Source organism: Monodelphis domestica, chromosome 7, assembly GCF_027887165.1.
Source record: "Monodelphis domestica isolate mMonDom1 chromosome 7, mMonDom1.pri, whole genome shotgun sequence".
Lineage (NCBI taxonomy): Eukaryota > Metazoa > Chordata > Mammalia > Didelphimorphia > Didelphidae > Monodelphis > Monodelphis domestica.
Window position 1 is genome coordinate 59,495,919 of NC_077233.1, and position 23,643 is coordinate 59,519,561.

Consider the following 23,643-nt stretch of genomic DNA (forward strand, 5'->3'; position numbering starts at 1 on the left):
TGGATTGAGAGCCAATCTCAGAGACAGGAGGTCCTGGGTTCAAATCTGACCTCAGACACTTCCCAGCTGTATGACCCTAGGAAAGTCACTTAATCCCCATTGCCTAGCCCTTACCACTCTTCTGGCTTAGAATCACTACACAGTATTGTTTCTAAAAAGGTAAAGGGTTTAAAAAAAAAAAAAAGATTGCTAACCCCTTTAGGTTCCTTTAAGTTCCAACTAAAATCCCATCTTTAACTGGAAACCTTCTCCAAATCTCTCCATTATTTCCTGTTTGTCCACTGTTATTTCCTATTTTCCCTGTACTGTACATAGATTGCTTTATATACATTTGTTTGCAGATTGTCTTCCATGGCTTCTTAAGGGCAGGGACAGTCTTTTGCCTCTGTATCCTAAATTCTTAGCACAGTGCCTGGCACATAGTAGGCACCTAATAAATGTTTATTCGTTGACTGAGTAGCAACCATAGGCAAATCATTTCACATCTGCTTGCCTCGGTTTCCTCATCTATACAATGAAGATATAAGAGCAAATACTCCCCAAGGTTGATGTGAAGATCAAATGAGATAATAATTGTAAGGTGCTTAGCACACAGTAGACGCTTAATACATCCTTATTGATTGATTGGACAGCATCTTTCTTTCCTTCAAGATTCAGTTTGTAACTGATACACTTGAAGTCCTCCCATCCCACCAGAGAGGAAGAGGCTGGCTGCAAGAGAGGTGAGGAATCAGGAGGGACCAGCGGGCGCTGACCAGCTTTTAGCGCCGCCGGTGGCCGATACTGGACCCGGAGCCACCAGATTCACGCACGCGCACGCGCACGCGCGCTTACCAGCATGCACCCACGTGCACGCGCCTCTGCTTTCCATGGGGCTCATTCACGCTTTGCAGAATCCGAATCCTCGCGCCCACTTGACTCCCTCCTTCGGCAAAGATTTACAGGTCTCCCTTGTGCCCCCCTAGGCCAGCGGGGTGCGAAGCACTGCTGCTCCCTGGAGCAGCGCCTCCTGCTCCCCGCAGCGCAAGAAGGGAAGGGAGTAGGAGGCGAGGGGCAGGCGTCGGGGGGGGGGGGGGGAGCGCGCAGCGCGAAGGGCCGCCCCTCTCAGGCTCTGACGCCCGGCCCGCGGGCCGGCCCCCTCGCGGCAGCGGCGGCCAATGGGCCAGCTCGCTGGGGCCGAGCCTCCTCCAAGCCTTCCCCTGCGTTCCCAGGACTAGTCTCCCAGGCAGTCATGTGACGGCCATATAGTACTACTCTCGCTCGGCTAAAGGACACATCAGCAGCACCGGCTGCTGCCCTTGCACGGCCGCCCGCCTCCTCGGCCGCCCGCCTGCCCCCTCGGGCCGTCGGCCCGCTTGCCTTCCTCTGCCCCGCCCGAGCCAGCCTGCTCGCTCTAGTTCAAGGGCACCGGGCCCGGTTCCTGAGACTCGGCTAGCCCGCAACTTTGCTCATCTCTTAGCGATCAGGCGGGATTGGTTTTCTATTTTTTTCTCTTTTTGGGGGTGGTGTGTTGTTTTTTTTTTTTCCATCCACAAAGGAGCTCCCACGGATTCGGAATTGGATTGGCGGACCCCCTCTTTTGGAGTGTTTCCCCCCTCCCCTGCGCTAAGCCCTATTTTGACTCCCCACAATCCCTTAAAATTCTCACGGTGCGAAAAGCTCAGGTACGAAATGGGTAGGGGGGAAGCGGAGAGATTGGGATCAAATAAGCCAGACGGACGGGGTGGGGTGGGGGAAGAAGTGAGAGGAATATTAATGGGGACCTGCTTAATTGGAGGGGATGTACGTGCGGGAACCAGCTGGGATGTGTGGTCCTAGAAACCGTGTGTCTGTGTGAATCTGTGTGTTTTTATGTCTGTCGGTCTACACCAGCTTCTGGATTTACGCGCTTGTGCGTCCTTGTTTCTGTCTTTCTGTGTTTGTGAGTTCGTGTGTCTACACGGCTGTCTGTCTTTGCATGTGTCTGTTAGGTGTTTGTGTGTCTACCTCTGCGTGTGTCTCCGTTACGTGTTTGTGTGCCCGTGTGTCTCAGTGTGTCTGTTACGTGTTTGTGTGTCTACCTCTGCGTGTCTCCGTTACGTGTTTGTGTGCCCGTGTATGTCTGCGCGTCTGTTACGTGTATGTGTGCCGGTGTGTCTCTCGGTGAGCTCGTGTCTCCGGGTGACGTGTTGGAGTGGGGCTTCAGGTCTGTGTGTCCCTGGGTATGTGTGTGTGTGGGTGCGGGTCTGGGTCTTGCTCCTGGTATTTGGGTAGGGGGGTGGATAGGATTCAACCTGAGGAGACTCAGCCCTGGAGGTCTGGCTGATCCCCTAGACTAGCCGAGCCCAGCTAACCAGGCTTTCCACGGGAAGCGGCCGACGTGTTTACAACCATATGGGCGCGGGGCGGGGAAGGAAGATGGCCTTTGAGCTCCGGCCTATCGGCCCTCCAGGAGGTGGGCTTTTGGCGTAAACAAGCCAGACGAGGCCAAGCGCCTGCCAACTAGAACTCCCGACCACTGCTCTGGCCCAACCGGGGTCTGGGGTCCGGGCTGGGACCAGGTGCCTGTCCTCCCTGGAAGACCGAGCCCTCTGGTCAGTCGGGGCTGGGAGCTTGGGTGCCCGCAGCCTGGGCGAAGAAGGGGGCGCTGCGCAGGAATGCGGCCCTGAGCTGTTTGTGTGTCCAGGTTGCGGGGATCGGGATGGGCGCCCTGGGGGTCAGATGGCAGCGACGCGAAAGATCCAATTGCCCAGCTCCCAAGATCGGTGCTTGGGTCGCGGGGAGAGGAGCTAGAGGAGCCCGCTTTGGAGGGTGGGGGTGGGAAGAGGGATCCCTTTTCCTAAACTTCTCCAGATGGCAGGCTGGCAGGCGGCCCGCGGGTTGGAATCGTGGGGTTGCGGGAACGCCGCAGCTGGGTTGTTTTGGAGAGAAGGGGTCAGGGGACTGGGGGCTGGAGGCGATCGAGGCATTGGGTGCAGCTCGTCTAGAGTATGCCTGTCTGCTAGCTGTTTTGGTCCTGTTGACAGGAGAAGCGGAGAAAGGCAGGGTTACTGTCGGTCATCCTCTGCACTTTGGGATCAAGGAAAAGAGAAGGGGGTGGAAGGAAGGCGGGAGCGGGGGGGGGGGGGGGGGGGGGGCGGACACAGCAACAGCCTGCTTTTGGTTATGCGCCATCTCGATCGGAACCATTCAGAGCTTCAGGCCCGATGCAGAATAAGGTGTAATTGACACATACCGTAGGCATTTCGAGATGTTTATTCAGGGAGTGGGAAAGGGAAAAACATACTCACGCACACACATACACACACTCAGGTGCTCTGTAGCAACCTTTAAAAATAACTCGTGTCTCAGCGACTGAGAAACGCAGCCCCCTCCTATCCCCTCCCCTCCCTCCCTTCCCCCTTCCTTCCCCTCCCCCTCTCCTCCAGTCTCCCAAGCCTTGAATCGCGGGGCACATTCTGTGCGAGACCCATTCAGGCCCCGGACATTAGCATAGAAATGCCTGGAGCCGCCTTGTGCTCAGTGGCTGAATGCCTGGGGGCCCCAGCGAATGCTGGGGGCAAAGGGAACAGGCATTCATCTTGCATAATGACGCCCGAGCGGGATCTGTCCCTGAGTGTTTCCAACCCAACTGACAAACAAGAGGTGGTGAAGTTCAAAGGGAGCCCTGGGCTGTTGTGCCCCTCCCTTCTCTGCCTCCAAATCTCCTCTTTCCCAGACCCTAGCAAATGGGGATCCCCCAGGCTTCGAGAAGCCCTGGAAGAGGCCTGATCGCCCCCCCCTCCTTTTTCACCCCCACCAGGGATTAGGAACCCAACCCTGGACTGACTGGGCCTTCCCTTCCAGCCCTTATCCAGAAGAATGAAATGGATTTCTTATAATGCAGCTTTTAAGAGGACCAGTCAAGCCTTCTGAATGATGGGCAAAGGGTGGGCGCAGAAGCTAGGAAGGAAGTGCCGCCAGTGTTTTGGACAGGCTGTGATGTGTGGGAATTAATGAAATTCCGATTCCCCCTACCCCCCCCCCAAAAAAAGGGGGCTTATTTACAGTTGTGGAGGGCTTGTGATTACTCAAGAAGCCAGGCAGCAGGCCAATTTTCTGAAGGGTGAGATGTTGCTGAAATGTAGGTGCTAATGCTGTGGGACCTACTGTGCTTTTTGGCATCGGAGACCAAAGTTGATTAGAGACTCTTATTTTGCAAGGAAATCAGACTCTTCCTCCCCCCCCCCCTCTTTTCCTCCCCTGAATTTTCCTATGAACCTAATGGCCAGTTTTGGGCTGGAACTACTTTTATTATAAATTCCTCCTCCTTCCATACAGGTCCTGTTCCTTAACATCTACTGTCTCTTCTACCCCGACCTGCTCTAATTTTGTTTGGCCTGAAGGAATTGTTAGGGAAAGTTTGGAGATTATGCTTTGGATTGGAAAGAAGCCTTAGTAGATGGAAAGAGTGGAGGTTTGAGTGTCAAGACACCTAGGTTTGCAAGTCTAGACTTTGCTTGTGGGCAAATACCCCCTGAACCTGTTTTCTCCTCTGTAATAATGGACTAGGGAATCACTTGGGGTTCTTTCCCTAGAGAGATATGGAGCAACTCCTCTACCTGCCTCCTGGCACAAACTCCTTACTGTAATAGTAAAATCTAAGCAAGTAATTTGTATTTCCTTTCAAATGAGGAAGTCTCTTCCTAATTGATTTCCCTTTCTTTTAGTCTCTCTTCCCCATTACACAATAGTCTGTCCTGCATTTTGACACCACAATTATCCAAAATTTCCCTTTTTCAACTGGGCATTCCCCTGTTCACAATTGGTCCCCATTGCTTCAAACCCAAATTCTTTAGGCTGGTGTCCAGCGTCTGAACTGCCTCTCTAAATTTATCTCATTCTTCCCCTGCAAATCTAGAACTAAATATGAATTGATTGCCTTCTCTCATTCTATTGCCTCCCTCCAGCAAAGTCTTCTCCAGATTTTTTTCTGTCTTGAGTCCTACTAGGCCCAATTCAAATCTCACTTCCTTGGTGAACATATTCTTGTATCAAATCATAGAATGTTAGAAGTAGGAGGATCCTGCCTTAGAACGCAGGGTAGTATTCATGGAAGGATCTTTAGGACCTAGAAAGGTAGAACTTGAAGGGGCCTTGGAACATATGCCACAGCTGGAAGAGACCTTGGAAGAGAGTCAGCCCTCTCATTCTGCAAAGGAATAAAAGGAGGCTTTACAAAGGGATAAATTAAGCAGGAGGTTAAACCAGAGGCATTTTGTGAATTCCCTTTGGGTTCAGTAATTCTAGATTAAATGACTTACCCAAGGTCACACAGAAAGTTTATGACTTAAGTCTCCTGATTCCTATTCTATGACTCATTGAAGTATAGACCTTCTCTTCCTGTGAAGAGTAAATGATTTTCCGTTTACTCAATGACAGTTGGTCTTTATAGAATTTTTGACACTTGGTTGTGTTTTGGCATGTATGATTTAGTCTTAAATGTGTTAAATCATAAGTCATGAATCAGGAACAGGAAGATACTTCACATTTAGTTCACTCTTTTTATTTTATAGAAAACTGAGGCCAAGACAAGTTCAATGACTTTTCTATCTTCAGGTCTTTTCTTTGGAATTCTCAGGCATATTACCATCCCCTGTTATCTTCTTTCAAGACTGCTCAAATCCCCACTCCTCCAAGAAGCCCTTATCCATTTCTCCAGACACTAGTGCCTACCCCATTCCAATATTATTTTCTGTCTACATGGTATATATCTTATAAGACTAGTCATTATAAGACTTGCTCTTTAAGACCTGGGACTCATTCTACATTTCTAATAACTGATAGATATCTAATAATTCTAATAATTGATAGATAATTCTTTCTAATGTTGATAGGTAAGACTACCCAAGGTCCCAACAGGAGCAAGCTCAAGAGGCAGGATTTGAACCCAGGTCTTTAGTGTTCTATGATACTCTGAAGATAACAATCCACAGGAAAAGGAACATGTTTTCTCCTCTCATCTCTCATACCATTTGATGCTCGGGCTAGCCAGGTATAGAGTAGGTAAGTGACAGGTGAATTTCAGGAAAGATGAGGTCAATTCTCATTTCATTTTCTGCTCATATTCAATTGTTCCTAGTACTGCCTTAAGTCAATGGGCTTCATAGACACCAGATTGATCTGGTATCATGGCTGATCTGCTCTTCAATGATCTTAGACGTTGCATGATTTAGAACCACATGAGAATGTAGAGTTGATTTAGTTCTACCTTTTATAGAGAAGGAAACTGAGATAAAGGGACTTGCTTGGGATTTGAACACAGACTTTTGAATCCAAGCCTACCCTACTACACTGTCCCAGGGATCCAACAGGAGGGCTATTTCTTTATTTTTCTATGTTTATTGTTGCTTTTGTTTTTACACCAACCTTTATTTGCAAGGGGCCCATCTCTTTTTAAAAGACTGATTAAAAGAACATTTTCACCCCAGAGATAGCTGTGCCCACTGGGCCACACAGAGTATTTTATGAGGTCGGGACCTTAAAATGTGACAGCTGTCCAGTGTGGTGACATTACCTAGAGACTGGGATGGAGCCCAAGGACAGTATAACCAGAAAGTTCTCCGAAGGACTTGCTACTTTCCAACTCCCATTTCTGAGTGTCCCAGACCTGGGGGAAAAAAAAAATCTTTCAACTTTTGTTGAGATTTTTAAAAAGTCTATACTTATTCCCATCTGCCATCTGATTAAATTGTTCTTGGTCCCTGATGTCTCATAAGAGACATCATCATCAGGGTTTGTGGAGAGACAGAGTCATTCAAATAATTCAGTTGAATATGTGGATCCTTCTTGAATAGTAGATATTCCTTAGGTTCTGGTATCAACCTGGGTTGAAATCCCATCACTTAGCATGCAATAAAAAGAAGCAACATGGAAAGAATGCTGCATTTGAAGTCAGAGGCATCTCCTGCCCTTCCATTTACCAAGTGTGCCACTTTGAGGAAATCACTTTACCACCCTGGGCCTCAGTTTTCTTCTCTGAAAGATGAAGGGATTGGGCTAGATGGCCTTTAAGAGCCAGATTTCCATCCGTTGGATCCTGTTTTGTCAGAGTAAATGATCTCTATGGTCCCATCTAAACGAAAATGCTCTTGGCACTCCCTCTCCCTTTACTTGGTCCTGCCTTTTTCCTGGGTATGTTGGAGATTTGGAAATTAACTCAAGATATAATCATCCTTCTGTAGCTGGTTCTTATCATTTTCCTTTTTAAGTTGAAGATGGTCAAGGGCAAGATTAATAGCAATTGACTCATTTTCCATTCGGGCAAACTGATAGTAGAGAGTTTTAATGCCTTGCCCATGATAATAAAAATAGTAATAATTAATAATAATAAAAATAATAACCAATAGTAGAAGGGAGAATCTAGAATAATAGAATGCCAGAGCTAGAAGGGATCTTAGAGGCTGTCTAGCTATTGTTCCAATAGGTAAACTGAGCCTGAGAGGTCAAGTGAATTTTCCATGGTCATGCAGTTAATTAATGGTAAAACTAGTGTCAGAAACATTCATTTTCTGCATCTATAAAGCAGAGATGATAATCTTTGCCCTACCTACCATGGGGAAATCCTGAGAAGAAGGCTTTTCAATCTTCACAATCTTTCTACATACATGAGAATTGTGAAGAGAGGCACTGAGACACAGTGGAAAGTAGGTTGGAGCCTGGATTTGAAGCCCATCTCTGCTGAGGTCTGGGTGACCTCAAGTTACCCAGCAAGTCTGGTTTCTAGACTTCAGTTTCCATATATGAAAAATGAGAGATTTGCCCTATGTGACCTCGGGGGTCCCTTCCAACTCCATGAACATAGATGAGTAAGCTTGCTTTACCTCTTCCCTCTTGGCATCTAAAATTAAATTAGATGGGATGTGACTATGAGGGTTTGGAATAAAACAACATCTGTGGCCATTTCTCACTCTAGCATGCTGTGTTCTAAAGCTCTCTCCACCTATGACATTTTATGTTCTGTGGCCTCTTCTGGCTCTGTATTCTGAGTTCTCCTAACTCTTAACAGTTGATGTTCTAAGGTCCTTCTTGACTCTGGCAATCTGTGATTTGGAGATTTTCTTTGTACAATGGAGAACATTGGTTTTGAAAAGGAACAAGATGACAGGAAGACCTAGTCTGGGGTCATGTAAGTGGGAGATGGCTCTAGTTTCCATTGGGAATATATTTCAATTCAGTCATGAGGGCTGATGGTCACTGAGGATCCTAGTTGCCACCATGACTGTTACAAATACTTTTGAGTTGTCTTAGAGAGAAGATGACCTGCTTCTATCCTCTTATCTACCCAGAGATAAATCCTGGAGTAATCCTAACAAGTAACATTTTGATAGCTCTTTAAGTTTTAGAAACCACTTTTCTTATAGTAGTCCTATTGGATCCTACAAGTATCATTACCCTCATTTTAAGGAGGAGGATATTAGAGATGGGTAGTGACTTACCCAAGGTCACACAGTTATTACGTATGGAAATTCAAGCCCAAGTCTCTTGATTCCAGGGTTCTTTCCACTGTGTATGGGCATGGCTCTTCCACCCCTCTCCTTTGGAAACAGTTCATTAGGATACTTGTTATGATTGACGAAGGGGGCTCTGTCATTTTCCATTGGGCCAATGTCAGGTAACCTTAGAAGCTTTGGACTCAGATTAAATGCATTCCCCTTTCCCCTTCCCCCCTCCCCCCCATTCCAGCCCTGATAAACAAGACAGCTGCAATGCTTTTGAAGGGGCAAAGTTCCTCCGAGATGTAGCACTTCTGACCAAGCTGGTTATTGTTGACTATATAGAGGGGAGAAAAGCCAACCCAGGGTCAGGCCACCAGCAAAATGGCAGCCAGTGGGAGGGAGTAAGGTCCTGATCGATAGCAGGCTATTATGGAATACTGATCATTGGGGGTTGGAACTGAAAGGGACCTCAGAGTGCCACCAAGTGCCACCTTTTTGGTGTCATGGACTTTCATGGTTGTCTTGACTTTTTAAATGCATAAAGTAAAATATGTAGGATCACAAAAGAAGTCAATTTTATGGAACTATAGTGACCGAAATATTCCTATGAAAACATGACTTCAGAATTCTAGTCCAAGCCTCTAATTCCATGGAAGAAGTATGGGTGGTCCTGAGCAAGAAAGTGTTTTGCCTAAGGATAGAGATATGCCTGGCCCCTCGAGCTTGAGCTCCTTCCTCCATATTATATTAATTATGTTGAGGAAAATGTATTTTATTAGAGAAGTTGAGGCCATCCTGGCCCTTCTCGGCCTATCCTTTCTGCTTCTGTGCCGAGGACACCATGAAGATTCCTGTATTCCCTTGGGTTGGCCTTGCAGGCATGAAATCTATGCTTTCTGTAGAGAGATGACTCCCTAGTCAACTAGGATGTCCCTTTCCCCACCTGCCATTTTGAATGCTGGTGTATTCTGCATATTCATCGCATCTCTCCCAGAGAATTCTGGGAAGGAGCCATTGTCTGCAACCCGAAGGCCCAGAGTTGTGAAATGGTTTTGGAAAGGGCTCTTTTGCAAACAGGTGGTGCAATCTTGGAAAATGCTTAGGCAGACACAATTCACCAGTGACAGAGCGCTCGCTGAGCGTGTGGCAATGCTTGAAGGCCCAGTCTGCCTCCTAGAACGGCCGCCTGACTCTCGTGCCTCTTTGTCCCTTCTCTGCAGGTTCTCATCTGACCTTGGGATCTCTTGGTATATGCTGGTGGGCACTCCGGAAACACTGTTCTAGGAATGGTGGATCACTTACTCCCGGTGGGGGAGTCTTTCTCAACCACCAAGTTCCCCCTTGGTTACCTGGGGGACATGCCGGCTGGCGGGCGGGCATACCACATGCTGCCCTCTCCATTGTCAGAAGATGACAGCGACTCCTCCAGTTTCTGCTCTTGCTCCAGCCCTGACTCTCAAGTCCTAGGCTCCGGCTACGGGAGCACGCCCAGTGTGGAGGGCCAGGGCAGCATCTTAGACTACCTGCTGTCCCAGGCAACGCTGGGGGGCAGTCCTGTGGCCTGGTGGGACTGGCGGCGGTGCCAGCCTATGGTGAAAGAGGAACATTTCCGGTTTCCAGAACCAGAAGACATGGGGCCATTCCAGCCCACCTTGGAGGAGATTGAGGAGTTCCTGGAGGAAAACATGGAGCTGGAGCTCAAGGAAGGGCCTGAGGATGGGACCAAGGACCTCCGGGTTTGCAGCCAGCTCTCTTCTGGGCAGCATAAAGACCACATCCTGCCCGGGGGCAGCTTGAAAGAAAGCAAAACCCCTCAGTCTGGCAGCTCAACGGAAGGTGCCCACAGTTCAAACAGTACAGCGGCCACAGAGGGCGGGATCCCTGTCATACTCCAAATTCAACCCATGCAGATCAAACAAGAGTCAAGTACAGGTCCCAGTTCACCGGGCCAGAACCCGGACAACATTAAAATTGCGCAGCTCCTTGTCAACATCCAGGGGCAGACCTTTGCGCTGGTGCCACAGATCGTCCAGTCTTCCAACTTGAACTTGCCCTCCAAGTTTGTGCGGATAGCCCCTGTCCCCATCGCAGCCAAACCCATTGGGCCGGGCGGCATGGTGCCGGGGCCCGCAGGGATCCTGGTAGGCCAGAAGTTTCCAAAGAACCCAGCGGCGGAACTCATTAAAATGCACAAATGTACTTTCCCTGGCTGTACCAAGATGTATACCAAGAGCAGCCACCTCAAGGCCCATCTGCGGAGGCACACGGGCGAGAAGCCTTTTGCATGCACGTGGCCTGGGTGTGGCTGGAGGTCAGTATCCTGGGGTGGTGTGTGTGTGCCGCTGCTCATGGTGTGGGGGGCCTCTTATTCCAATCCACTTAGGGTCCAGCAGACAAGGGCCTTTGCTGAAAAATAGAGCCCTGTAGAGGAAGGCCAGTCCCCGATCCTGCTTCCCATTGTTGTCCGTTCTCCAAAGGAGGAGGGTGGAACCCCAAGGGGAAATCTTAAAGTGGAGGAGGACCACAAGGCATAGAGCATGTGCACTTATGCTGCACCAATTTCTAAAGCAAAATCCAACTGCTTTCTGGTTTCCTGACAGCTAGGTGAGGCTAGCTGTGTATGGGTTCACCTTAGCCTCATTGCAGCAGGAATGTGTTATGGAGAGCTGAGGCAAACACCTTGGGCAGCTGGGCAGTTGGAGATGGAGTTGCCCAAAGAGTGACCAGGTTAAATATGGGATCCCCAATTGTTGTTGGAAAGGGGGCAAAGTTCACGAGTCAGTCAACCAATCAGACAGATATTTTCTGAATGCCTACTGTGTGCAATGCCCTTGGACTGTACTCTGGGGATGGTAGGGTGCCATGAAGAAGGTCAGTAATGAATTAGTCAATGAGACATAGCCCCTTCCCTTAAGGAATCTAATGGAGGAGGAGATAAGACAGAAATATCTAACCAAATGACCGAGAATACCAAGTAGTGAAAAGGACTCAGTTGTTAAACCAGCATCGTAGACTCATTAGCTATTAGAGTTGTATGGAGCCTTGTCACTCTAGTCTAACTCCTTCATTTTATAGATGAGGAAACTTGAGGCCCAAAGGGATAGGAATTACCCATGGTTATGCTATTAGAAGAAGAGCCAAGTCTCAAACTCCAGGCTTCAGATTCTAAGTCTGATGTTCTTTTTACTGGTCTTAAATTCATTTTACAGGGAAGGAAACAAGTCCTGATGGGGGAAAAGGGATAAGGTCACCTTGGAAATTTGTGGCATAGCAGAGACTACATGCCAAAAGTCAAATAACTGGCAATAAACCATGAATGTATTAGGAGTTTAGGGGATGCAGAGGTCAGAGGTCGCCTCATCTAACCCCTCATTTTTAGGTAGTTGAGGAAACTAATCCTAAGAGAGATTAGGTGACTTATCTAAGGTGAATAAACATTAGAGACAAGCTTTAAAACTAGGTATTTACCCCCCAGAGAATTTATCCAATTCTTCACATTGGACCTGCTGCCTATCGATCCACCATGTTGTTCAGTCATTTTCAGTCATATCTGACTCTTTGTAACTCCATCTAGTTACTCTTGACTCCTGACAGGGATACCATTTCCTTCTTCAATTCATTTTACAGATGAGGAAACAGGGTTAAGTGGCTTGACCAGGGTTATATAGCTAGTAAGTGTCCAAGGCTAGATTTGAACTCAGGAAGAGAAGTCTTCTTGACTCCAGACCTGTGCTCTATCCGCTAGATTGCAATGGGCTGGACTAATGAAGGAAGGCTTTATGGAAGAGGTGGGAGCAAGGTGAGTGGCTAACCAAGCCTCTGGTGTTCTCTCCTTGTCCCACAGAGAAGATTACTGAGCCTCAGGAACTCAAGACTGGATGACCTTCAAGGTCTCTTCCAGCTCTAAACATTTTACATGAAACTCCTGTGACTTATTGAGCAGAAATGGGCACCCAGACTTATCCAGAGGCAGTCACTCGCTTCTGGCCATGCTAGAATCAGTCAGCATGCTGGAGTAGGACCATCACTGGGAGGGAGCCCAATTTTGTTGGGAGAGAGACTCCAGAGAAATTCTAGGCATACCTAAAAGCTTGGAGTGATCCTTCATTTTACAAAGGAGGAAACTGAGGTCTAGAAAAGGAAGTGAATTTCTCTGTAGCACAGCTACCAGAGTCCAGTTGCCTCCGTTCTATTTCAGTCATCAGCATTTATCAGGCCAGCCAAGGTGGTGAGCCAGGTTTCTCAGCTTGGGAATGTTTTGGATCTCCTTGGTGGTTGGGCTTGGAAGAACTTTTATGATTGTGTGCGGAGGAGGGAGATGTATTTTTCCCACCCTCCAAACCCCAGCATTCCAGGGTTCTCTATGTACCGATATTAGGCAGAACAAACTCTGAGAGCTTCCAGATTATTCAGAAAAACCCCTCAAAAAGCCTGCTTACCTTTTCCAGAAGTTCTTCGTCCTCTCCAGGCCTTCCTAGGCATCTTGCAATCCCAAAGCCCATATTCTTGCCCAGTGTAGGTCATCCCATTGGAATTTCTAGCCTGCAGGAACTGCCGACTTTCCAGGCTCTTCCCCTGTCATGTGTTTGTGTGCGTGTGCGCATGTTTGTGTGTCTATTTGGAATGAGGAGTATATCATTTTCTCTTTGTAAAGAACATGCTTGTGCCTCAAGTTCTTGGAAATGACACCCCTCAAGAGAATTTGTGATAGTGTTGAGCAGTAGGGTGGAACAGGGCGTGTGTGTGTGTGTGTGTGTGTGTGTGTGTGTGTGTGTGTGTGTGTGTGCGTGTGTGTGTGTGCACGTGCGCACGCGCGCTTGCTAAATTGCTAAATTGTCAAAAGTCAAAACATTCACTCCCCCATGGGCAATAAGCCTCTGGAGCTTGCTCTGAGGGAGAGCACTTAGGCTGAAATGAAGACTCGGCCCCTTTCCTTTTAGGGAACACAGTTGGCCCAGAGAGGTGGAACTTTTAAAAAACAATGTCTTTGATTATAAAGGCCCTTTCTGAATGATTACACTTACCCATGACCTTCTGCCACTTCCCTGTAAGCTACTGGTTTAGCAGAGATCAAGAATGGACTTTTTCCAAATTCCCTGGGGACAGAATGCAAGAAAGTGAGAGAAAATTCTCTAGTGATCTGGCATATCCTGCTGCCTTACCTCCTTCTCCCCTTCCCCCCAGTGTGTGTGATTATATTTCAAGGATAGCAATCTCATTCTTCCAACTTAATCTTAGAATAGGCAGAGCTAGAAGGGGCTTTGAGATCTCCTGGACCTGGCATATCATTTACCAGGTAGGAAAATAGATGTAGAGGGAAGTGACCTGTTCAAAGTCACACGGCTAAAATCCAAGTCTTTTCTTTATTGTCCTATCACCATCCCTCAATCCCAAGTTAGGCTTTTGAGCGTACATGCACCATGCTTCCCACCAGCTTCAAGGCAACAAATGAATCCAGTGAGTGTAGTTGAGTGCCCTGTTCCTACTTCACCCTATTGGGGAAACAGGATCTACATGATGGCTAGAGGCCATCTAACCTAACCTCTTCATTTTGTCAATGAGGAAACTGAGGCCCAGAGAGGTCAAGTGACTTGTATAGAGTTGAACCCATACCCTGCCTCCCAGTCTGACTATCTATTGCACTGCTTTCTTCAGCATCCTTACCCACAAGAGTTATTTGTGTGCAAATTTTGTCTCCTTTTGAATCCCTCTTTTTTAGTCTGACCTCAGAGCTGGCCCTGAGAGTTTGGGATTTGGCAGAACCAGCTTTATCCTGATGGGAAGATGGCTTCTGGGAAACATGCTAGTGCTTGCTAATTTAAATTAGAATTAATTTGAAAAGGTGCTTGTTGCTCCCAAAAATCTGACCTGTTTTTAGGGTACACTGCCACCAGGTGGTGCCTTGGCCGTGACCTCATGATCCAAGGAGCCCAACCCAATTGTTTCTTCATAGGCCTGGTTGAGTTAGTCATGGATCAAGTCTTTTACTCGTTTGAAGTCTGATTATAAAGTGAGAGATTCTCAAGCTTTTGGTGAAATCCCTGCAATCAGGCAGGGAGGTGGAGTACACAGATGCAAAATTTAATCCTACCCTTGGAGGAAATCATCTGTGAAATCCAGCAGTAATGCTAACTAATGTTCACGTAATACTTTACAAAGCACCTCACACATTTTTCCTCTGGTGTTCACAACAATCTTTGGAGGTAGGCAGGCTTTAGGTCCATTTTACAGATGGGCAAGCTGAGTCTTAGCAATGGGAAGTGGCCTCTCCAAGATGGCACTGCTAATCGGTAGGAGAGCCTAAACTTGAATCTGAAGGCTTCAGATTTCAAATGGAGGACTTTGTCCGCTACATGACTTTTGCCTGAGGGAGCATGGATATGAGCCCAGTGTGGTTTGAGCCTACAGTTTCTCCTTCCTGAGGAATGCTGGGTAGTAAAGTTTCCACTGCCACTGTGAAGCGGAGGATTGAGTCACTTATCTACATTATTTTCACTGAGCTGTTACTTAAGAAAGAATTGCTTTTAGCCTTTACCTCTTGACAGTTGTGACCTGGGCAATGTGAAGTTCATCATCAGGTCTAGGATTAGACCAATCTGGTCTAACCCTGGTTATCTGTGAGCAAGTCACGTAGCCTCTAGGCCTCAGTTTCCTCATTATATTATGAGGAGGTTAGTTTGGCAATTCCCTATGTCCTCATCTAGCTCTGTTATGCTAGGTTATAGACTAAAGACAATAGATTAAGGAACTTTTTCTTACAGCTAGAGCTCTCTAGAGATAGAATAGATCTTTTTGTGGAGTAGCCGGTTTCTCTTCGTTAGAATTGTCCAGTCACAGCTGGATGGTGCCCTGATGGGGGGCCCATAACAAGATTCCTGTATTAAAGGTCAGGATTGCCCATGTTTACTCAGGCTGGGAGGTCTTTTTTTTTTAATCAATGGTTGGGACCAAGACATCTACTCAAACTGGGAAGTATCCTTCTTTATGAAGGTAAGAACAACTGATTTCTAATCAAATCAGGAAGCAGTTATTCTTTATGAATATACCTTATACGCTAGCCCTTCCTCCCCTGATCTAGAACCCTTTATTTAAACAACCCCACCCCACCCTACCCCGACTTTGCTTCAATGGCGGCTGGACTTGGTGGGGGTTGGAATATTTCTTTCGGAGGATCATAAAATTTGGCTAGAGTTGGAAGAGAGTTCTTCGTTTCCAGATGAGTCAAGTTGAGGCTCAAAGAGGACAGTGATGGATGGATGGCAAAGATGGAAGTGCAGGATTTCTGATCTAGCCTTGCTTCTTCCCCATCCCAACCCCAAAGCATAATGTTCTTTACTGTGCTTAATAGTTTTGGGGGAGTGGGAAGGGTAAGATTGGCTGTCATATTCCTGAAGTATTCATGACTTGGAATAAGCCAAGTTATCTATGAAACCAGAGGCAGGATAATGGGGCTTAAAAGGTTTCTCTTGAGCCATGAATCATATTGGTTCTTTGCATGCTACTGTGAAAGAGAGAAATATTGTCCCTGCTAGCACACTACCACTAGGAAAGGATGGCATTTTCCCATTCTAAAGTGGCAGGGTGATGTGGCAAAAGCATCAAATTTGGACCTATCTTTGAATCTCAATCATGATGGCCAGATGACCTTGAGCAAGTCACTTTCTCCACATCAGTCCTCAGTTTCCTAATTTGTAAGATGACCTTTAAGGTCTTTTCCAGCTCTATAACTCAGTGCTCTAAAGTCTCATTTAGTTGGGACATTTTGTGTTCTGTTTTAATAATTCTAACAGCTCTTTCATCCTGGATATTTTGTTTGTTTGTTTTAAAGTCCTCTCTTTAAACCCTCACATCATAGGATATTTTCATTTTATTATTCAATCTAACTAATGGTCAGACAATCATAAACTTTAGGGCTGGTCTTATGTGATAGAATGATTAGCAGCCTAGAGAAAAGCCCAGTTCTTCCTCAACTTTTTAAATTTTATTTTATTTTTTAACCCATACCTTCCATCTTAGAATCAATACTGCATATTGGTTCCAAAGCAGAAGAGTGGTAAGAGCTAGGCAGTGGGGGCTAAGTGACTTGTCCAGAGTCACACAGCTGGGAAGTGTCTGAGGTCAGATTTGAACCTAGGACCTCCTGTCTGTAGGCCTGGCTCTCCATCCACTGAACCACCCAGCTGCCCCCAACTACCCAGATGCCCCCCTTAACTTCTAAAAATCTATTCACTAGGGCCAGAATTTCTGTGCTTACTTCCCTGTTTCTTTGTGTATGGCTTTGTTCTCTAGCAGAATGCAAAATCCTTTTGGAAGTGAGGCATAGGGTCAGTTAGTTAATCAACAAGTTTTTATTAATGAGCCTACTATGTGCCAGGCACAGGACTAGGTGCTAGGGATACAAGTACAAAGAATGAGTCTCTACTCATAATTAGTTTATGTTGACCTAAAAGATACATGAGCAGTTCTCCAACTAGAGGTTGCTTCTTTTATTTTTTTGAACTCTTACCTTCTGTCTGTGAATCAATGAGTATTGGTTCTAAGGGAGAAAGAGCAGTAAGAGCTAAAAAATGGGGCTTAAGTGACTTGCCCAGGGTCACACATGCAGCCCAGAGTCTGAGACCATATTTGAACCCAGGTCTGCCTCTCTATCCACTGAGCCACCCAGCTGCCCCTTAACCAGAAGTTATTAATCTCAGATCCATGAATTAAAATATTTTGATAACTATATTTCAGCCTAATTGATTTCCTTTATAATCCTATATATTTTATTTTGTGCAATTAAAAACATTATTCTGAGAAGAGATCTTTTTTAGCTTGCCAGAAGGAACCATGAAACAATAAGGTTAAGAACCTCACATCTAGACCAACCCTTTAATTTTACTAATGAGGAAATAGCTCAAGAGAAAGGCAGTGACATCCCCAAGGTCACACAATGGCAGATCAGTGACTGAGCTCAGGTCCTGATGCCCAATCCACCACTCTTTGCACCATACTTTCTCTTCCCTGGTCCCTTCTTCTGAATGAGATTGTGGTGTTCTCTCTTGGAAGTATGTTGGGATAGGGCATGGAGGGAGAGAAGATGGGGGTAGGCAGTAGGAAATGAGGAAGTATCAATGAAAGGGGAACCCAAGAGGACCTTTGCTGATTTCACAGACTTCTGAAGAGTCTCTTATAGCAGACTGGCCCAGAGGAATCCCTGTAATTTTCAAAGCCCTTTCATATCTGGGTTCTTGGTGGATTCCTACAAAATTCCCGGAAGAAAGATGAGGTTTGGGTCATTATCCTGCCTGGACAGAGGAGTAGAAGACTGAGGTCCTAAGAAAGGGAAGTGACTTTGATGAGATTTTGCAGCAAGTGAGGAACAATGCTGGGATTAATGGGACCTAGATGGCCTGCCTCCTTGCCAGGTCTCTTCCTACTACACAGTACAGCAGAAAAGGCCCATGAAATAATAGTGTTTAGAGATGGACGGACCCTTAGAGATCCTCTGGGAATGTGGGAAGTAGGATTCCTAGGGACCATTTAGTCTGTGTTCTAGAGACAAGCCAGGGAAGCTGAAATGGAAAGGGAATCAGCTGGGTCCAAGATAGATCTTGGGTGAGGAACCAGATTGTGTCAATTTTGAAGGCTAGCTCCTGTGTTCTAGGCTGCCTACATCTCCTTGCTGTGTGGGGCTTGTAGGACTCCGAACTTAAGGGACCTTTGAAATCCAATTATTTTATAGTTGAGTACATTAAGGCCAAGAAAGGGGAGACATGCTGCTCATTATCACACAGCCAGTAAGTGACAAGGTTGAGATTTGAACCCATGTCTTTGATCCCAAGTCTAGTACTTTGCCCATGACATCATGGTGCAAGGCTGCTGATCCTAAAGCCCATGACATGGGTTAGACCTTTTCCTTCTGGGTCTCCCTTCTCCATTACAATCAAGACTTACTTATCATGACTGATGTCAGCCAGGCTGACTAATCCAGCCAAAGTGTCAGTGACTAATAAAAGGTTCCATGTCATCAGCCCTGTCAATGATAGAATCAGGAAGACCCTGGAGGCTCTCTGGTGCCCCACACACTAAAGGCAGCCTCCTTTTATAGCAGGAGGTCATCCAGCCTCTGAGTAGCCTGAGTGGTGATGATCTGATGGGAGTTTACTGTTGGGCAACAGATGGTTGCAGACTTCTTTCTATTGAGCTAAAATCTGCCTGTCTTTCCTTGCTCCTTGTTAATGCTCATTTTGCCCTAAGTTAATTCCTTCTTCCACTTGATAGCCCTGCAACTATCTGAAGATTCTGCTCCTGCTTCCCTCTCCCCTCTCAACTGTCCCTCTATCCCAATCAATCTTAATAATAAATAATTTATAAAATAATTAACATTTATGTTGACTTCAAAAATAAAAGATTTGTAAAATCTCTTCTGTATCTTTTCCAGGCTAAACATTCTCAGGTCCTTTGACTGGATCTGTTTATATTTTTTAAAGAGCCTTCTGGAGACACTGTGCCAAAATTCATCAAAGGACTCAAATGCTGGGATTGTTAGAACACTAGACCAGGGATTTGGAGGCCCTTTTACAATCCTCTAAATAATACCCCAATAGGTGTCTGTCTACTTATTCTTTACCTACAAGTAATACTGCTGTTGAATAATAATATCAACTCATATTCAGTCATAATTGTAACAATACCCATAATACTTAAGGTATACAAAGTGTTTTATGTATTGCCATTTGATATATGAAGACAATGTAGGTAGGTAGTAGAGTAACTGAAATGATGGACCTGGTCAGGAAAACGTGAGTTCAAAGCCTTCTTCCTTAGGTAATTATTAACTGTGTGACCCTGAGCAAGTCACTTACTCTCTGCCTCAGTTTCCTCATTTGTAAAATGGATAGAACCGTAACACCCACTTCACAGACTTCATGTGATGATCAAATGAGATAATCTGTGTAAAGTGCTTTGTAGACCTTCAAGTATCCTAGAAATGTTAGTTATTATTTATTATTATTATGTTCCTGAGCCTGTGAGAATGAAGGCATTGGCGATTTTGTCCTAAGCAATTGGAATAGGTTTATCTTGAGCCAACATGATCTCTCCTGAACATGGAGCCTCCCTGAGCCTCCATTAAATGAGCTCCTTTTAAAATCAGTGTCATAAGTTTGTTAGATGGTGGCTTGAGGTCTGCTGTGATTGGAGGCTGGTGAACAGAGAAGCTAAAGCCACCTAAACTATCTAGCCATGATCTTGGCCTTATGGATGCCAGGCTCTGACCACTTGTCTAACCTGCCCCACCCTGGAGTAAGGAGATGAAAGCCATTTCAACCTTTGTTTCCCCTTGCCTTTAATCTCATTTCAGAAAATGTAGACATGCTGGCTGTGGGAAACTGGACCAAAGTGTCTGATTCCAGGTCAGGAAAACCCCCCTCAGAAACTGGTTCATATGCAGAGGAGAGGAGCCATGAGGATGAAGGATCTTGAAAGATTGAAACGATCTGGGGTATTTAGCCCATAGAAGAGAATTGGGGTGATGAGTGTGTTTGGGGGTACAAATTTAAGGTTATCAAAGATCTAAAGGGTTACCCTATAGAATAGGGACTGTCCAGCCTTGTGTGTGACTCCCCAAGATTGGTCTTGGCCTGATGGGGGCACAGGTGTGGGAATTACAGGGATACAGTTAGAGGGGAGGACTGAACTGTAAGGAAGAACTGTCCAGCAATGGGATGAACTGATTCATAGAGACACAGAGTCATAAAACTAGAGATAGAGGGAACTTAAGGGTCATTTAGTCCAACTCCTCCATTTTACAGATGGGGAAATTGAGGTCCAATGATTTATCCAGAGTCATAAACTTAATAGCAAAGGTAGAACTTAAGCCCAAGTACTCCTTTTTTTTTCCACTTTAAATAATTAAGAAAATTTTTCCATGGTTACATGATTCATGTTCTTTGTCTCCCCTCTTCCCACTCCCCCCTCCCATAGCCAAGGCACAATTTCACTGGGTTTTACATGTGCCATTGATCAAGACCTATTTCCATATTATTGATATTTACACTAGGGTAAGCACCCCTCTTAAAAAATTAAAAAAAAATTTCCATGTCACTGAAATTTTTAACAATCATTTTTCTGACATTTTGTGATTCATACCCTTTTCCTCCCAAAGCCCCTTTTGATTGCACTAAAAGAGCAGTCATCATTCTAGAAGAACCCTTTGTTTTACAAATGAGGAAATTTAGAACTCCAGGTCACACAGGTAGTAAATGATTTGAACCCAGAGCTCTGACTCCAGGGCCATCGCTCTTTCCACTATACCACTTGGAGCCCATGAACATTGCTGGAAATATTCAAGCAGAAGCTGGACGACCACCTCCAAGGGATGGTATAGAAAGGGCTCCTTCACTGGCCAGGGGTTGGATAGACTGACCTCTAAGATTCCGTCCTTTAATCTAAGGTCATATGAGTCAGCAGAATAAACATCTGTATGTATTAATGCAGCATATCATTAAGTTCTAGAAACTGATACCCCAGGATTCTTGTCAGGTAAAGGAGTTTACTGAGATAAAGTGAGATTACTAAGATTAAGAAGGAAAAGATTAGATCTGTGTCCTGGATCAGGCCTGCCTCTCCTAAGCAGATGAATTGGTTTAAAGAGGCAGCATTTGGCTTGTACTGGTGAGCAGAGTTGGTTAGTGTAGACTTCCTGCTGTCATGGTGGCCACCATCTGTAGGCTGCCCCCAAGAAATACTTATCTGCTCTTTCTACCTACGTCAGCAGACTATCCTGGACATGGCGTTGGGTGCATTCTAGTCTGTCATTCCCCTCTTGTGAATGGGCTTTAAAAATTCTTTACATATATTGGATGGCAATACCAAACACCTCTTTCCTTGTGTCACTCTCCTCAAGGGTTTTCAGTGGCCTCCGGCACTCATGTGGCTGAGGGGACAATGACTGAGATCTCCACTGAAAGAGTTAGTAAGAGGGACAGCTAGGTGGATCAGTGGTTAGAGAGCCAGGTCTAGAGACAACTAGTTCTTGTTCAAATCTGGCCTCAGGCACTTCCTAGTTGTATGGCCCTGGGCACATCACTTGACCCAAATTGCCTAGCTCTTACCATTAATCTGCTTTGGTACCAATATTTAATATTGATTCTAAGACAGAAGGTAAGAGTTTAAAAAAAAAAGAAAAAGAAGTAAAAGGGTTAGGTAGGTGGCTCAGTAGATAGGGTGCCAGACCTACAGACAGGAGGTCTTGGGTTTGAATATGACCTCATATACTTCCTAGCTGTGTGTGAACCTGGGGAAATCCCTGAACCCCTTTTGCCTAGCCTTTGCCACTCTTTTGCCTTAGATACAGATACTGAGTATCGATAGGGGGTTAAAAAAGTTAGTAAGTGAGAGCTCAGTGTCAGAGTCAGGGAAAGGGGGAGCAGAGTGGAGGGGAAGCTTGTTTTGGAGTTGAGGTCCAAGTTCAACTTCCAATCCTGCCATGAATTTGTCATGTGACCTTGGGAAAGCCTACTGACTTTTCTGGGCTTCCCAGTGGTGTCTTCTGTCACTTGCCTCAAAGAGGCACAGGACAGAATCACAGGAAAGAGCTCTACAAACATAAAGGACTGTCATCCCTGGGGCATAGCATCTTTTGGGACACACCGCCTATGAAGGTGGAGCCTAACATCTTCCTCCATGTTCTGACCAATAGCTTCTACTATGTAGCCTAAATATGGAATGTTTTTTCAGAAAATGTGGAATATTGCAAAGCCACAGACCTTTGAGTTCTCTCTGAATACAGAAAGGTCTCCTCCCCCAACCCCAACATACACACATATGGCATTCCCGACAGGTGACTGACTGCCCACCTTTGCTCAATAAGAAGCTCACTGCTTCCCAAGGAGGCCCATTCTTTTGTTGGACAGCTCTCATGGTACTTCTTTAAACTCAGTGAAAGACAACCTCATTTCAGTGTCCTCCACTGAACCCAATTCTGCCTTTTGGGGCCAAGAAGCAGAAGTTATTCCCATGGCCTGATAGTCCTTCAGGTGTTTGAGGATGATAGGTATTTCCCTCCCATTTCTTCTTTTCTCTAAACGAGGGTTCCCTGTTCCCTGGACATACTATAACATAGTTTCTGGTCTTATCAACTTCTTCTGGATTGGGGAGATTCACCTGCATTGATGCTGTAATACCTTAACTTCTCAGACACCTGAGTCATCTCATTCATCTTTCCCTAACAGTGCCCCACATTAGCTATATTCTTCATTCCCTAGCTGGGCTTTCAAGAGGAGATCTTTTTCCCATTGCGTTAGTAGAAAGAAGATCGATCTGGTCTTAGATCTGGCCCCTGTGTTGAGGCTGTTTGGCTTTGAACTTGACCTCTCTGCCTTAATTTCTAATTTTTAAATGGAAAGGATAGATTAGGTTATTTTTAAGGCCACTTTAACTTGAACCTTCATTCTGTGCTCCTTGCCCAATCACTCTATGAAGTGGTTAGTTTGAGGAAGACTTGGAAAGTCTTTGGCGGGGTAGATAATGGATGAAAAGGATATTTCCTGTTCCTTCTAATCCACATGTGTACCACTACCAGCATCATCCTCTCTTCCACCTTCCCTCACCTCAAAACCTTTGATAGCTACTTGTTTCTTTCAAAATCACTTTTTTAATTCTTAGCCTAGCATTTAGTACCTTCCATAATCAAGCTTCTCCCTAATTCTTCTTTCCCATCCCCCCCACCCCTGCCCCAGTTAACTCTCCCTTAGCTCTAGCCAGGACCATTTCCTTAGCATCCAAGGGTTATGCTTTATTCATTCCCAATACTATTTCATTTATCTGAACTCTGCCCATCCTTCAAGGCCCAGCTAGTGTTGTACCTCTTCCAAGAAGTCTTCTAGAAGTCATTCTTCCAAGTCGTCATTCTAGAAATCTCTTCCAACACTTCCTATCTCTGCCATTTGGAATTCAACCCTTGGTTGTGTGATTTGGGGAATTCTCTAATTGTCTAACATTTGTGAGTCTTGCCTTTTCTTCCTTTATTGACAGTGAAGACTGTGTTTTCTTCTTCAAAATGTGCCTGTCCTGGAGTCAGAATATTGGGATCTAACTCTCCACTACTAGTTGTGTGACCATGGGCAAAACACTTGATAATAATGACAATCCCTCATTTTTTTTAAAATACTGGATTTCTCTCAAAATGTTTTCATTGCCCATT

The 23,643-nt window shown here is 45.6% G+C and overlaps 1 protein-coding gene across 1 annotated transcript in view; it reads left to right on the plus strand.

The window, feature by feature from the left end:
- The first annotated feature begins 1,220 nt into the window (after positions 1-1,220).
- Positions 1,221-23,643, plus strand: part of KLF15 (KLF transcription factor 15) — a 28,106-nt gene continuing 5,683 nt past the window's right edge. Inside the window, exons 1-2 of the mRNA XM_056804712.1 lie at positions 1,221-1,664; positions 9,677-10,767. Of these exons, the coding sequence (XP_056660690.1) occupies positions 9,743-10,767 (1,025 nt within the window). The 5' untranslated portion in view covers positions 1,221-1,664; positions 9,677-9,742. The remainder of the gene's footprint in view (positions 1,665-9,676; positions 10,768-23,643) is intronic.